Genomic DNA, 17,304 nt, shown 5'->3' with positions numbered 1-17,304 from the left:
CTACTGTAGACTGAGATGAAGTTGTTACTTTGCATTTCTATATTAGTATTATATCACATTTAAATGTTTCTTTTGAGGAATTGTTAATAAAACATTTGGGGAAAGATTATTAAATTAATATAATCATAATGCAGCAATGTAAAATAAAAAACCGAAGCGCGCGCACACCTCACAAGAAGTAGTAAAATGGTGGCAAATCACGCCGAAACTATTCACTAAGGTAAAGTACAGTAACATAAGTTTCATAAGTTAAAACAGTTGTTAATTTAACAAGTTTTAATTATCATTAGTAATGTATAAGTTTTAAACTGTATGAATGAAGACTGGATATACGCTAATATTCCCTTTTCACCTGTATTGAAATTGACAGTTTCTGCACATACGACATGTTGCAAAATCCAAAGAATTTCCCTTGATGTTGAACCTCGTGAAACCATACTTCAATACTTACTTGTGTTTTTCAGATCATTAATCTGTTTGTTGCTGTGATTATGGACAACTTTGACTATCTGACGAGAGATTGGTCGATTTTGGGTCCCCATCATCTGGACGAATTCATTCGATTGTGGAGTGAATATGATCCCGATGCGAAGGGGCGCATAAAACATTTGGACGTTGTCACTCTGCTCAGGAAAATTTCTCCACCTCTTGGTTTTGGAAAGCTTTGTCCTCACCGTGTTGCCTGCAAGGTGAGTTTCGTTTGTAACATTTGAATGTTACCCAATAGCTAATGCCTCAGATTTCAATGCTAAGACACCTGGATTCAAATTAATTAACAGATATAAGAATTACCCATCCTCAAGAGCTCCCAGTGAGTCTATGGATAAGTCTCCCATTCCTTCACTTCATCCCACTTTCTCTCGTCTCCATCCACTAGCTTTTTCTTTCTCTTTACCTGACACTCCCTCTCTCTCGCTGTCATTTCTATAGTGTGACCACATTAACAAAACATGAGGAAATATTCAAACTAACCACTGCATTCAGAAATGTGCATGGGTAAGATTAAGAATCGGACAGCTTATCACCTGCACAGGCTTGACAGTGATGTGCAGCCTATAGGTATTCTTCCTTCTAGCATATGATTTCCACGTGTTAAGGCTGGTTCACAATAAACCGGGAACGAGAACCAGAATGAAAACAAGAAGCAGAGGATGTGAATATGAAAATTTTTTATTCACAATAAACCGAGAATGTAGACGACTATGCATATCGATATGTATGTCAATAACGATATGTAAAGTCGATATTACGCATTCTGATGTTATTTGTGTATAATTGACCAATGGCGTTCTGTCATGAGTACAAGGCAGCCAACATAAACACAGGTTAACCAACTTCGAAATTTCAACTGAAACATTTCATTATGTACGGTACTATAAATATGCCCAGGCATCTTTATTATCACAACCTATTTTAAGTCAACCATAACGTAAAATAATTAGAGAAGAAACATTTGTAATAGAACAAAAATGAACACAACAGTAGTTATTGAATTGAAGCGTGAATATGTAGTGTGTAATACAACCAATACAGTAATAAAATATGATTCGCTTCCGATTGGTGTTCAAAGATGCAGCTATTGAAAGCCACATATTCTCCTTCATTTTCTCATCTTTATACGAGGCGCGCCGCTTATCATAAACGTGAGGATTTTCCTCAACACTCAATATTAGAATCTCATCAAATAAAACTTGCTCCATGATGCACAGCACAGAACAAAATAATGCATAGGTTATGTCACAGTCTTCTTGCTACAAAATATACGACGACAAAATAGCTTTTAGAAGGCAATAGAATGAATCTAGTGGGCTGTGATCGGAAACTTGAACGCCAAAGTTGAAACTTGGCCAACTCTCCGTTCCCGATCTCGGGCTCCGGCAAGCTTTTCATTAATTGTGAATGCTCACGTTTAAATGTATACATTTTAACAATTTTACTGTTTTCGTTTTCGTTCCGATTCTCGTTTCCGGTTTATTGTGAACCAGCCTTTAATGTTATTAGTGCTGCAACAGAGAACATGACAACAGTTAAAATCTAGTATTCACAGAAATATAGAGTAAGTCAGAACCTGTGGACCAAATTCTGAAGAGTGATAGATTTTGCAATGAGGATTATTTTTGTGAAACAACCATGTTCTCTGACGCATTGCTTAGGAGCTGCTGAACATAGGAGAAAAAACAGGTTTAACCTTGTGGCGAGGTTACAGATGTTCAAAGTGTTTGCCTTGAACCTGATTACATTCATTATACCATCTAGCAGTGGTTGTCAAACATTTCAACAAAGATTTACCGTAAACATCTGGCATTTTCAACATAGTGTGTTAAAACATGGAACTTAGGCTCAGGGAATGTATGAATGCAGTAGAAGACCACTTTGAGCATTTTTTGTAATAAGTTCCTTAGTTTCACTTACTATGAGCTTGTTTGTTAGCAATAAAGTATCATAACTCTGAAATTAAGCATTTTCAGAACCATGTTTATATGAGTTTTTCAGTGTTTTGTTAGGAATACATCTATAAATTATTTGACACCAATTTGCAGATATTGTATAATTTGAAAAATATGAATTTATTTCAAATTCAAATTTATTTACAATTTACAGAGTGATTTATATAGAACTGACACATTTCTTTCATAAATTGTTTCAAAACGAATTGTGCTAGCGACAACTTATTATACCTAAAATGTAGAGGAATTTTGGGAGATTATTTACCTCTATAGCAAATGTTGAAAATGTCCTCCATCCTGCATAAGACACAACTCAACACGTCGTTCCATGTTACTGGCCACTCGTTGGAGGACTCTGTTGTCAATAGCTTGAATCTCCTGTGTGATGTTGTGCTTCAGATCGTCCAATGTCTGGGGACGTGTGGTGTAAACCCTGTCTTTTAAGTAACCCCATAGAAAGAAATCCGGCGTTGTCAAATCCGGAGATCTCGGTGGCCACAGGTTCCTGGAAATTATTCGGTCGTCACATAACCGGATAAATGGAATCATGCTTCATCTGTGAACCATGTGATGGACAATATGGCAGGATTTTGCACAATGAACGTCTTAAACCAACAACAATAATTCAATCTTTTATCCTTATCTGGTTCCTGTAGCTGATGAACAACCGTAACCCTATATGGCTTTAGGCTCTCTGACACATTGAGTAGGTGTACCCTGTCTCCTGCGACAAATGTCTTAATGATTTTTTGGGTGACTGCTCCAGTAGTGCTCTTACGTCAACAACAACCGTGGGAAGCCTAGATGAACGATGCTTGCCCTTTTCACTCACCAGAGATCCAGTTGTTTCCAATTTGTTTACCAGTCCCAGTATTGTGTTTCTTTTGGGAGGATTGCGAACACCAAATTCTCTCTGATATGCCCTTCGAGTAGCTGTAATTGAATTCGTAATCCAGTATTGCTTCACAAGGAAGAGTCGTTGATTTAATGTGTACTGCATTTTCACGTTGACACAAAATGTCGAAAACAGCTGCCAACAATAGGAATAAAACATAAACATCTGCGCATCTAGTGCTGCCAACAATAGGAATAAAACATAAACACCTGCGCATCTAATGACAAGGAATCGAAACTCCAGAACATTCTGCTTAATTTGGTGCTAAAATTGGGTCATTGAAAGAATTTCCACCTGAATAATTAAAGAAAGAAATGTGTCAGTTCTATATAAATCACTCTGTACATTTGAAATGAATACATATGTATGGATACCCGAAATGAGCATATGCTCGTGCTCGGGTACAGTCCAGTAGTCTACATAAATTTTACAGGGATCAAATAATAATGGTGATGATAGAAATAATAGTAACAATAATAATAATAATAATAATAATAATAATAATAGCATAATCGTGACAGAAATGATACAATATTGTAATACAAAATAATTCATTATTAATAGTAATAATAATAATAATAATAATAATAATAATAATAATAATAATAAGTGACAAAACAAAAATATTTACAATAATAAAATAAATACTAAGACGGATAAAATAAAATATAAAACCACTAGGGAGAGTTAACACAACTTAAATAAGCATATAATAACCGGAAAAATTTACGAACTCGAAAATCAACAGACAAGTTTGTTGTATCGCAGACGACAGCAACAATTGTAATACAAAATAATTCATTAATAATAATAATAATAATAATAATAATAATAATAATAATAATAATAATAATAGTGATAAAACAAAAATATTTACAATAATAAAATAAATACTAAGACCGATAAAATAAAATATAAAACCACTAGGGAGAGTTAACACAACTTAAATAAGCATATAATAACCAGAAAAAATGACGAACTCAAAAATCAACAGAAAAGTTTGTTGTATCGCAGATGACAGCAACCGCCATATTGACATTGTGTTGTGCATTAAGTCTATGTAACTGCCGTTCTCTTCGAATCTTCTCGTACAATCATGGGAAGTTAAAGCTGCAAAAACAAAATGTCTACGAGTCAAACTGTTCATTATTACCAGGATAAATACAAATAATACTGAAATATATTAATCTAGTTTCAGTTATAGATCTCCTCTTTTGTAAAAAAGGTATCATATCAAAATATTTTATGAATGGCGAGGAAAATATAAATTTCAAGAACTCTCTAGTGACAAGAGATAGTGACAAGTACAATCAAGTGTATCTGTGGCGATGCTAAGAAATCATTTATTGGAGATATACACTGTTATTAATTAAGAAAATGATCTATTTGTATTTATTACAATGTTTTATCTTATAGGTTACATGCATCAGATAAATACAATAAAAATTAGTACCATGAAGAAATTTAATTTGTAATAACACTCCTTTGTTCGAAAGATGTCACTTTTTCTTCAAGCAGAATATTCGTGCTCGACGTTTTTCGACTCAGAATGGATATAAAATGGGACACAATTTTTTTTTAAGATTTTATGCAAGAAAACAGAGCTGTCAAATTTGTTCTCATTTTCTTGATTCTTCACTTTTATGCCAACACTTCGTTTTTATAACAAAGCAAATGTTTCAGTCTTTCAATAAAATTCCCTCAATGTTTCGGTAAAATGTTTCTTATAAATAATGTAATTAATGTGCATGATTTTTCTTCCAGAGGCTAGTATCAATGAATATGCCCTTAAACAGCGATGGGACTGTTCTATTCAATGCAACTTTATTTGCTGTTGTACGGACGTCATTACGAATAAAAACAGAAGGAAATATTGATGATGCAAACGCAGAATTACGAGCAGTCATCAAGAAGATTTGGAAAAGAACAAGTCCCAAACTTTTGGACCAAGTAGTGCCACCACCCGGAGGTGAGAATTTGTGAACTTCTTTCCATTAAGAACTGATTACCGGGTTGGATTTTAGACTTTTTTCGTTATTTTTCCCAACTGTAAAACGAATGTCAGGTAATTCATCACTAATCATTAGACTTCGTGGAATTGCCACGAGAATCGCAAGGTTTACTGTGCCTGCGGTATAGACTGTATGAGAAGGGGGCGTGCAACGGATGGAGTATGCCTCTGATGTAAACACTGAGCAGTATACTGCGGTTACAATAAAACCTGTATCCTGCATTCAAGAAATATAATGAATGATCATTGAAGCAGGAAATGTCTAAACATATAAATACACAATTATTTTGTAGTGAGATATATTAACTCTTAAAATTTAATGTAATATATTCACATCATCCTTGACTATGTGAATTGCAGTGAAGAGTTACGTACATTTTGAGCGATTGCAAAGTGAAATTAGTGAATTGTTATTTTGGATAACGGTTTGTGATACTTTATCCATTATATTAAGGGCTTCTGAGAGTTGTAGTTCAGACGATTCTAACAGGGTGATGCTTTTGGATACGATTTTAAAATTAGAATCAATGACCAGAATATCTTCCAATAGCTGTTCAGAAGGCAATGATTTTACAGCTGCAACAGCGGAACTGTCTGTGCTACCCAATGCATCAATTACCTCCATTATTTTTCCGTAATGTTCTGCATAATACTTAACAGCATCCAACCACGTTCCCCAACGGGTCAAGACTGGCTGCAGGGGTAAGGGTATTCTAGGGGCAATTATTTGGAACAGAAACACTCTCATTGTAGTATGTTTAATTGAATTCTTGTCTGCACTGAACAAATGTTAAGCTTTGACTATTCCAACCACAGTAATGCAAAAACAAGTGCTTACATAGGTATACATTAGCTGTAGCTGCTCTATCTATTTGGACCGGTCACAACTCTTAACATGAACTACTTATACTACGAGACCGGGAGGTCGCTCACCTCTTCTATACTACCGTACATCAGCAACCTGATTGCATGCTGCGTGTGGCAATTCAGCGAAGTCTACTAATCATTGTTCTCATCTCGCCAAAATATAATTTCATTATAACTACAAATGCTAGACAAGCACACAATTAATACATCATTAAATAATCGATTATATATAATATAATGTGAATAGCCAACTGCTAATGAAAATAATTATACAAGTTGTGAAATGTTCCTTCTTCCATTCAGTTAAGCTCCGAAGACCACGTCATTTAATTTAGGTAGGGTACCTTTTATAAGCCAAATACGAAAATTTAACTTCGTTAATTCCAATTTTCGCTGAAATACTTTCAACAAGGATAGCTATCAGCTTCAGAGAGTATCTCGTTGGCATACAAGCAAAACACATTAAGTCAAAAATATTACCTCTGAGAAAAAGGCATTTTGAAAGCTCTTAACAAAACTGAATCCTCAAAATATTACTTTTAGTACATTAAGTTGTTCCCCTTTATGTGTATTTAATTTTCCAATTCTAAGTTTATACACATGCAATATGTAAATTACATGCCTTTTTCTCAGAAGTAATATTTTTTACTTAATGTGTTTTGCTTGTAAACCGACGATCTGCAGATTCCCACATTGTCACTGACATGAATTCTGTAATGTATTGGCTCGAATTTACAATATAATTAGTATAATGTATGACCAATGTTCGAATTAGGCCAGTATAAAATAGTATTACCATAACATTTTTTTTTTTCCATACGAAAATTTTTTTTATGGCCAGTGAATTTTTATCTGGAGTGTTCTCATTCAGGGATTTGCTTTTGTTTTAATCTAAGTTATTCTGAGGAATTTTATCACTGTTAAAAAATTAATTTCCCGTGCTATGTTTTGAACCTGCTAACCCTGGTTCCATTGGCAAGCATTATAACTGCAGACCGGTACAATATGAAGAAAATTTTGTCGAAATATGAAATTTATTTCGGCAAAATATGAAAATATAAATATTTCATTTCTAAAATTTTTCTTCTAATGAAAAAAAATACGAATATTTTTATGAATTATATGAAAATTTAACATAACACAATGAAATAAGACAATTTTTTGGCGTTAATCACATCCTACACATCAGGAATGGTTTAGAATATAAAATTTAATATTTTGCTTGTCACCGAAAGCATTAGACCATACCACTTGCCTATAACGAAATACCTATGAGTATTTTAAGGAAATGAAGTCTGCCTGCTCCAAAATAATAAATATTTAAAATGAAAACAGAAAGAAGCCAATTTGAACAATAATTGAACTGAGAAAAAGTTGGCAATTCAGTTCCCATCTTCCGCAAAAGAAAGATGATAATTCCTAATTCTTGGCAGTCTTCATATCAAACACTGTTACAAAATCAAAATTATGCAAATAAAAATGAGTTGAAAATACAGAATGGATACAGTCAGCAAAGTTCTTTCTCCCCTTGGGGATTGTTTTCCTTCTGCTGCAGAATGCCCATGTATGCTAGTCAGTCATTGTCACCTTATTGTAGAATATTTTCCTTTGTTGAATTTTACTCAATTATATTTCAAAGTTTACAATCAATGCATGAAACTGAATTTTGTTATTGAATGAAATATTAAACAATTAAAATATGTAAAATTAGCAACACTGTTAAGTTGTACGAAACCAAGGAGAACTGAGTGATGTATATTACGTATAGTTTTCAATTGTGTTTACATAGAAACAGAAATAAATCAAATTTTTTGTAAGAGAAAGGCATTAAGTGGATCTCCTTAAAACATAAAGCAGACTCCTTCAGCTCCATAGAACTCTGTAAATCCATACTCTTCGGTTTAAATATTAGCATAGTGCATGATGTCAAACAAATCCATCCTTACATAACTTTACGTTAGGTTTTGTTTAAAATTGAACACTTCTCTCATTTGCAGTGGATGACGAGGTGACCGTTGGAAAGTTCTATGCAACGTTCCTAATTCAAGATTATTTTAGACGCTTCAAAAAAAGGAAAGAACAAGAGCTCAAGGATGGTGATAAGGAGTCACACAATACAGTTACATTACAGGTAATTGTACAGGGTAATATCTCCATTTGTAAGTCATATCTTCAATGATACAAAGATAAAATTTCCCTTAAATCTACTATAAACATACTGGTGAAAAAAAAATAATAATTTCCAGCATCTGTGGAAAAGGAGTGACTGCCACAAAACGTATAAAAGTTGGCTTTATCTTTGCCATCGTAAATTCAGTTGATAGTTCCATAACTCGGCACCTGTATGCAAAATGGTTAAAGGAAATCATTGCCAGCATTTCAGGTATACTAAATTGGAACAAATTCGAAGATTTATTAAGGGGGCATATACACCTTCAGAAGCCGTTTTTATTTCTTTCTTTCCTTCCTTCCTTTTTCTTTCTTTCTTTCTTTCTTTCTTTCTTTCTTTCTTTCTTTCTTTCTTTCTTTCTTTCTTTCTTTCTTATTGAATAGACAATAGTAATGCAATAGTATAGTGAAAAAATAATATTCTAATATTTTTCTAGTTAAGATCTAAAACGTGAGACTGTGTCAATTCACTTGGCCATTTAAATATTAACAAAACTTCTCACCTTTGGTAAGTTTGACGCTTATTTCCCACAACTTACATTTTTCAAATCGGTTTTTCTCCTAACTTCCAATTTTTTTTAGATAAATTCGTTAAATTCTGCATGCAAGTGTATTTCATGCCGGAGAACAAACCTGGCCTTTAGCACTTTTTATTATCATTTCAAGTTCTTTTTTCGTTAATGAAAAAGAATTACTTTATTCTTTTACAAAATCAAATTTTTCCTTTACAGTATAAATGGTACTATTCCTTCGAAAATAAATTTTTTAATACAATTAATTAGAGCTTGAAATGTACTGGAGCAGACCAGAACAGCGTTCCAGTTCGTGAATGTCAAGAACGTTTCCATTGCGTCTTATAAGAAATTGCTATTTTTTTTTTTTGCCGGATCCTTTTAATTTTATATTAATTATATATAATGATACTTCAATACATTTTTCAAATAAGCGTGAAATAACTTTTTAAAATATTGATGATGACACTGTCCGCAATGTCGGTATTGCTTTATTGTATTATAGCATTCATATAAGCTCTCTCTAATTTATTGTATTCTTGCAGCATGCCTTCGATATTTCATTCTGTATTGAGTATAGATTAGGTGCTGAATAATAGTGTGGCTCTAATGAAATTGAAAGGAACTGGACTCAGCAATACTTTATCACTTCATATCAAGGTAATCATCAGCTGTCATAGGCCACTGCTAGGCAGGGGTTCGAATTTCCTATTGTTTAAACTGCGACCAAGCTATCCATTTCAAATACTTTAAGAAGAACATTTCCAGTTACAAAGTGTAGGGCGAGAATACATTTTCTTTTGGTAGTAATAATATACATACCGAAGTAAATTATTAATGATGTGTGCATTTTAGTCATACTTTTTCTTCGGCTGAATGAAGTGATTGAAGTGACTACCTTTCATGATTTCCATCTGTGTAAATGTGATAGAGATGAAAATTTCCGAAGAATGTCCGAAATTTTTATACTAATTGATATGTATACAAATATATCATGGTAATACTAGACATCTTTTCATTGGTCATAAATTCCGTCATTGTCGTCATCAACAGCACTGCGTCCACGAAAATAACAGAATATTCTGGCTCATAAAAATGTCCATTTCGATCCCGTCAATTAATACATTTTGAAGTCTGCAAGACAGTTTTTACCAAGGTGTGGATTAGTTCAAGTGAATACCATTACAATTTGAAGAGTCCACTGCAAGAATGATGCATGTCACTTGTCGAAAATGAACAAAGACTGTCAATGCATAGCTTAAGACATATAGAATGTACAGTACATAGAGAGTTATATGGCATTAACACTGATAGTCATTGTCCAGTAATGATCGGAAAACCACAGTTAAGCTTTGAGCGCTAAGCATTTCAAACTTTCAATTGCTTCTCCTGAAAAATGCATTCCAAATGACATCCATCATTCTTGCAGTGGACTCTTCAATTGTATTGTTTGTATTCATCTGTTTTTGCATTTTAAGTCAAATTGTATTTTATATCTCTTGTAATTTAGTACATTTTATGTCTATTGCAACAACTGTTGCTCATAACATTAATAGACGATTGATTGATTGATTGATTGATTGATTGATTGATTGATTGATTGATTGATTGATTGATTGATTGATTGATTGATTGATTGATTGATTGAATTTACCCGTATATTTTCTTCCAGGCTGGACTGCGTACACTACATGATGCTGGCCCAGAACTGAAGCGTGCCATTTCTGGAAATCTGGAGGAATTAATGGACGACAATCCTGAACCAATGCATAGGGTGAGCATGTCAGTATATCAATTTCCATGGCAAATAATATAGCCTATATATATATATATATATATATATATATATATATATATATATATTACTTGTCTAATTATTCATTCAAAATATTCACGATATATTATCTGCATATACAGGGTGGAAGTGAAATAACCTTTCAAATTGAAAGAAAAGATAGGGTACACGTAAATGAATAGAAAACCTACCTATATTATGTTTTGTGATTAAATGCACGGTTAATTAGAAAATTAATTTTCAAGTTTCAGCAGTCCGGCAACATCGTCGCTAATACACTCTACTCGTGATACAGATGTAAGAGGTCAACGAACGTAAGCTGCTATTTACCAAGAAGTTGCCACTTGATCACTTAATGCAGTGGCTTGAATTTAGTGTTTTTTTAATTAAATTTACACGAAAACCGTGCATGCAATTGAAATATGCCAGAGGGATAAATTATTCTTTATTAGATTTCCTATCGATAGGGATAAAAATCACGATCTTACTCGCAATAGTTACTGAATAAGAGATTTTTAAACATTTGGGAAAAAAACATTTTTTTCTGAAAAGTCTATGAACTTTCCACTAATATGATATTATGGTTTTTTGTTGCATACAACATGAGCTAGTCACTCTAGAAATCTGCAAGGCTATTTCATTTCCACCCTGTATAAACAATATAGACATGTTTAACCATAACTCAAATGTTGTTTACTTAACACCTCGCTATAGAATCCCTGGGATTTAATAATCAGATAAAGCAGATGTGGAGAACAGGTTTCCTCCAAATTCTTTTGTGGCACCTATCAGTCTTATTTAACGACGACAGTGAGAATTTTCTAAAACTATCGTCGCAAGTCAGTCACTTACAGAATGATCACGCCGCAACTACTGGCAACTCCTCCTGTGTAGTCACAGCACCACAAAACTAAACTTCACCAGCATTCCCCTACATTCCTTTCATCTGTGGGCAGATCAGTCATCAGCCACACTTCATTCGAGGCCAGGGTTGCCAGGTATCCCAATTTAGGTGGAATCCTGATTGAAGCCAATCGGGATTAGTAAAAATTCCGCTTTACAGATATTGGAGCATATTTAAACAAATTACCCTGTATTTACAATTCTCCAACATTGTGAAAGGGTAACCCAGAGTGCTGGCCATAAGGCAACGCTACTCTCAAGATGATATTTCCCCAAGTCCTACATTATTGTAGTGTTGGTTAATCCATTTCAGTACTTAGTCACTGTTCTTGCACTTAGTAAACAGTGTTTATTTTAATTGCTTTCAGTTGCAAAAAAAGAGCGTTTTTGATATTGTATGACAGACATTATAATAGCCTATATTACTTGTGTTTTAAACCTTGTTTAGTGAATCATCTATAAACATGGATTCATTGTTAGATAGTGAAACTGCGCTGCAGTACCAGAAACAAAAGTTGGAAAGTAAATTTAATAGTGAAAGGTTAAAACTTATTCTTTGTTAATAAAAGGAAAAAACATTATAGTGCTCACTGTATTGTGTGCCCTTCGTGTTATAGTGTTTCTTACAGAGGCGAAAATGGCATCAAAAAGCACGCGAATACTCCTTTGCAGAAAGCAATTACAAATCATATGATAATATCTTAATATATATTTTTTTAATTAGCTTCTGTTATTCCGATTTTACTCGGAGAAAACCTGGCAACCCTTTTCGGTGCAGCGTGTTCTGTAGTGCAATGGTTAGATATTCACTGTGTCATCGTATAACTTATATTAATATTTATACATGTGCGTGGTATTTTTAAGAAGTACATAAAGTGCAAGAAATTGTGCGTTAAAGCAAAGCAAAAATATTTAATGCAAATTTTCTATACTCAAAGTGAAGTAAAGTGTATTTAACTAATCCTCACACACTAGACGAACTAAAAGAAAACATGCGAAAAGAAATTAGGTCCATTAGTACAGAGGAACTGATGCATGTAAATGATAGTTTAAGATGTATCCCAGTCGGGACATGTTACCTAGTTGAGGTTTTTTCCGGGGTTTTCCCACAACCCAATATGAGTAAATGCTGGGTAACTATTGGTGCTGGACCCCAGACTCATTTCACCATCATTATCACTTTCATTCCATTCAGATGCTAAATAACCTCAGATGTTGATGCATGGTCGCAAAATAACCCACCAAAAAGAAAATTATGTAGATTGTGGATCACCCAAAATGGTTAACATTTTCAGCACCTTCTGTGAGAAGGGTGAGTAACGAATTAATTAATAAATTTATTTATTTAGTGTATAGTACACCATAACTTTACAGAGGAGAATGTAGGTAGATTAAGTTCGGCAATTAAAAATTTAAATCTGGGGATGGAGGTTAGTGTGATTTAGGGCAATAAAGAAGAGGATGAAGTAGTAGCATTGGCATAAGTGAGAAAGCAGGTGAATCTAATTTGTGTTCCTCTATTTCAGCGTAATCACTCACTTTTCGGTAGTGTGTGGTCATCTATGCGAAGGGGCCATGCAGGTTTTCATCGTGCCAGATCACTAAAGGTCAACTCAACGCAAATAAAAGTAAGAATCACTTTCATTGTTGTTGGTTATTTAATATGCGGTAATATTAATGGGTTATTGTTGTTTGTGAAAGAAACGTTTCTTAAAACTGAATTATAAACTTAATATTACAATTTGTTTTTTGTGATTGTTGCTATATTTTTCATTATAAAATAGGAATGAAAATATTTAAAATGCATTTCAGGTCAAGCTTACCACTATTGGAATTATTACACATTGTACTTCTATTCTGTTCATGATTTCCATTCATAATATTTTTTTTTTAGATTCTATTACATACCAGTACTGTTGAATCACGTAAACAGAATTTAACAAGATTAACTTTTTTTTCTGTTCATTACTTTGCATTACAACAATACTCAATTCTTCGTTGTAAATCATAACAATATTGAATTGCATATTTCATCCACTCCTCAAATAGAAAACTAAATTTTACCATTGCCAACATTACTAGATTAAGATTAACATTTCAAATGTATGTAAGAATGTAAGGGGTACCACACGCGCATATACTTTACTAGAGGTAAGTCTGTACACTGGCTCGCAAAACTTTTGTCCTATGAAATAATGTGGAAGTGAACTTTGTGAGAAATTATGTTGGCAATATGTCTACATACCCCACTCCACATGTCCTGGGAAGGGAGGTATTTGAACTCTGAGTTGCAGGTCTATATATACCTAGTTAATCGAACCAAAGACAACCTTTTAGAGCAATAACGGTATATGTAACCGACATAAATAAAACATTGAGTCTATTTTGCACCGAAATGTTTAAAACATGTTGTTTCTTTCTCTTGAGAATTATATAATATTCCAGGAAATTTTTTCATCTTCCCTGCACGTATAAATACCATGTTGGATCATAAACATAGAATAGATCACATCGCGTTTTGCAAGAATATTATGAATATCCATGGGAAAATGTAATATTTTCAGATTAAAAGATTTTCTCAAATACTAGTCATAGGGCTATTTAGGTATTTCGTCCTATTGGGTCCACAAGGTTCCAGCCAGAATATGTAACATCAACACAACGCAGTGGACGTATTTCTGTCGCTGTTTGGGGATGGATTTCCAGGCTATGAGGGGGAACTCTGTGTAAAATTAAAGGGAATTTGACTTCGCAGCAATAGATCCACACCCTGGAAAATACTGTATGCTACCTAGCATGCGCATGTTGCAACCTGATATAATTATATTTTTTTCAACAGGACAATTCCACACTCTACACATCTTTGTTATATCGGATATGGTTCCAATATCATGTTTGGTGTTGAAAGCACAGACATTTGCTATTTCTATATGCTTTGCTTATTTTTTAGTTCGTTATCCACTTTTTCTTTCCATTACTATATGAGAGTAAGATTCAAACCTTTTTTTAAGTGTGCAAAATATAAATTAAACTGCTGTTTCCTATGGGATGTAATTGACAATCAAGTTTTAAATTATACACATATCCATAAAAATTTGTCATAAGAAAATTATTTACCCGATTTTTTAGAATATCAATCTAGTGATTGTCAGTGCCACCTTTAATCAATGTAATTTTATTAGCGTAATGTTATTACCATGAAAACAGTCAAAGAAAAATAAGCTGTAGGCGCATTGTAATGCAAAAAACCGTGGTGTGAGGAGGAGCTACAAAATGCCGTGTTTATTAAATTTATCTATATCACTAGACCACTAAGTAAACATATTCTCTTTAAGCTTAATAAGTAGCTTGATTCGACCTTTCTGTTGTGAGGAGGAGTGGTTTGTTACCCATACCTGCGGGGAGACTACCTGCTGCCTATGCTATTGTCCTAGAGTGAGTACAAATACCAACTTAAGAACGAGAAAAACTGTACAGTATATCGGACAAAAGTTTTGCGAGCCAGTGTACAAACCTAAATCCATACACAAGTCCCCTCGTGTATGGACAAAAAGTATTAAGACTTTTGGCCTTGAGGTAAGGCTCCAGATTTCTGTGGCTGCTTGAAATTTTCCAACTGTAGCTCCCTCCATATTAAACAGAAGAAAAGGTAAACATAGAAACAAACGATACTGCGAGCATATTGTCGAGAATTCGTCATTGTTTCCTTGTAAGCAGTTCTCTGTATTGACATGGTGGAAAGCTATGAAAGTATAGATTCGAGAAACTATTCTCACGCATTTCTATTAACATAGAACCATTAAAAAATGGTATTTCTCGAGTGATCACATTTCTCCATTGGAAATTGATTTCAATGACGCTCTCACGATTTCTTTGTGAACTATAATTCTAAGAGGTAATTCTGAGCATGTGCAGATAAATCTTTGAAAAATGTCTTTGCGTGTATGGGGTCCTTTAAGCCTACAAATCCACACGTCACTCCCACATCTTAACAACATATCTGATAAAAAAATGTTGTCTATGAATGTTTGTTTCTGATGATATTTGTTTCCAAAATTGTTGTTTGATATGTACTGTTGCTTAAATATTTTTGCTGGTATCAAATTACAAATTATAATTTTCAAATAATTAGCCCAGGAGGACTCGCGTGAACATTAATTACACAAGTGCTCACGCGAGGTTCTATGTCACCCCATTGCGTATTTTGAGATTTTCACGTACATTAACGGATATATTAATATTAAATGTTTTTATTATGTTAAAGGAAAACTATTTTTTATTTATACATTAAGTGATCTTCAAAACATACATTAAGGCACAGAATTTTTATAGAATTATAATATAACTTAACTTACACACTTACTATATTTAATGACTTGAATAATCTTAAGTTAAATACCTAAAAACAATACAGTTAAAAATAATGCAATAAATGCCAAGCATATTTTAGTCACAAATATCTATTTGTGAATTTATACCCGATACATTTTAGCATGTATAAAATATTGTAAGAGGCCAGCAATTACTAAGACGAGAAACCGCATAAAGTGTGCTCAACTTGTCGACAACATTCACACCTTCTTTGGTGCTGTTGTAAATTGAAATAATCTCCGGTTTCTTTTTGTCTCCTGAGGTATCATCAATTGTAGAATCTTAATGCATTGTAGAGAGGAGCAGAATTACCCTTCCAGTTTTTGATGTATAAGACACTAATGTAGTATCATTTCCAAATTCAAATAAACTTGAACAAGGTTCTCGAGATATTGTTGACACAAACTCAGCCAGAACTTGTCTCTTGTTCTTTCTCAGTGTTCCGACAAGAGTCATCTTTTCCTGTAGCAGATCTGTAGCCAAAGTACACTTGTCCATCGTTATATTTCGTCTAGATTTGAAATAGTGTAAAAAGACTTATTTGTTCTATCAGACGCAGAGTTGAAAACTTTAAATGGATCCTCTGGTTGTTTTGCTGATTAAATTTCCATGTTGAATGTAAACCACATAATGATACGTGAATCTACAAGAGCAAATACTTTTATCTCATATTTGGCAGACTTACTTTCCATGAACTGCCGGAAAGGATTTTCCGTGAAAAGCTACAAACTTTTAATCCATTGTGAAGTATTCGCTAAGAGAAAAAGATTTTTGACAGTTCCCAACAAAATCTTCAAACACTTCGCGTATAGGAGCAAGCCTGTTTATTTTTCGGCGTTCATTCATTGTATCAAGGTCGTCAAATCTAATACATTCCAGCAGAAACAGAAATCAGTGACGAGACATTACACAACGGAAAACTTAAGTTTCCTGTTCCATTTGTATGCTACAACTCTTTCATGTTGTTTTGGGATGATTTATTGAACCCAGCAAGAAACAGCAGTCCAATAAGAGCTTTCATTTCAGCCAAATTTGTGTCACTTGCATCACGTTCACGAATATAATTTCCATGGACCAATGCGATTTTTTTTTTTTTGTTCGCATATGTCACAATTTGATTTATCATGTCTTCAGAAAATAAGTGTCAAAGCTTCTGCAGCTGTTGTTGCACTTCGAGCCACTTGGTTTAAGTTACACCTGAAAGATGAGCGACTGTAATATGACGACGCATTCTAATGTTTGAAGGTTCTGGCACATTTTTCCACTTAGTTGTCTTGGCTTTTTCAGTCACTGTAACCTTCTGCGCTTTCTTCTGGATCACTGTCTGTAACTTC

The 17,304-nt window shown here is 33.7% G+C and overlaps 1 protein-coding gene across 13 annotated transcripts in view; it reads left to right on the top strand.

The window, feature by feature from the left end:
* Ca-alpha1D (Ca[2+]-channel protein alpha[[1]] subunit D) overlaps positions 1-17,304 on the top strand; it is a 591,502-nt gene that overhangs the window by 546,531 nt on the left and 27,667 nt on the right. For all 13 annotated transcript variants that reach the window (XR_011334265.1, XM_069837072.1, XM_069837077.1 and 10 more), the window contains 5 exons: positions 465-689; positions 5,107-5,311; positions 8,218-8,351; positions 10,574-10,675; positions 13,126-13,227. Coding sequence is in view for 12 of the 13 variants with exons in the window: in XM_069837072.1 (XP_069693173.1) it covers positions 465-689; positions 5,107-5,311; positions 8,218-8,351; positions 10,574-10,675; positions 13,126-13,227 (768 nt within the window). In the remaining variant the exon portion in view is untranslated. The remainder of the gene's footprint in view (positions 1-464; positions 690-5,106; positions 5,312-8,217; positions 8,352-10,573; positions 10,676-13,125; positions 13,228-17,304) is intronic.

The sequence above is a fragment of the Periplaneta americana genome, chromosome 10, assembly GCF_040183065.1.
Source record: "Periplaneta americana isolate PAMFEO1 chromosome 10, P.americana_PAMFEO1_priV1, whole genome shotgun sequence".
NCBI classification, from domain to species: Eukaryota; Metazoa; Arthropoda; class Insecta; order Blattodea; family Blattidae; genus Periplaneta; species Periplaneta americana.
Note: the sequence above shows the minus strand (reverse complement) of the source record. Positions and strands in the feature narration are given on the sequence as shown.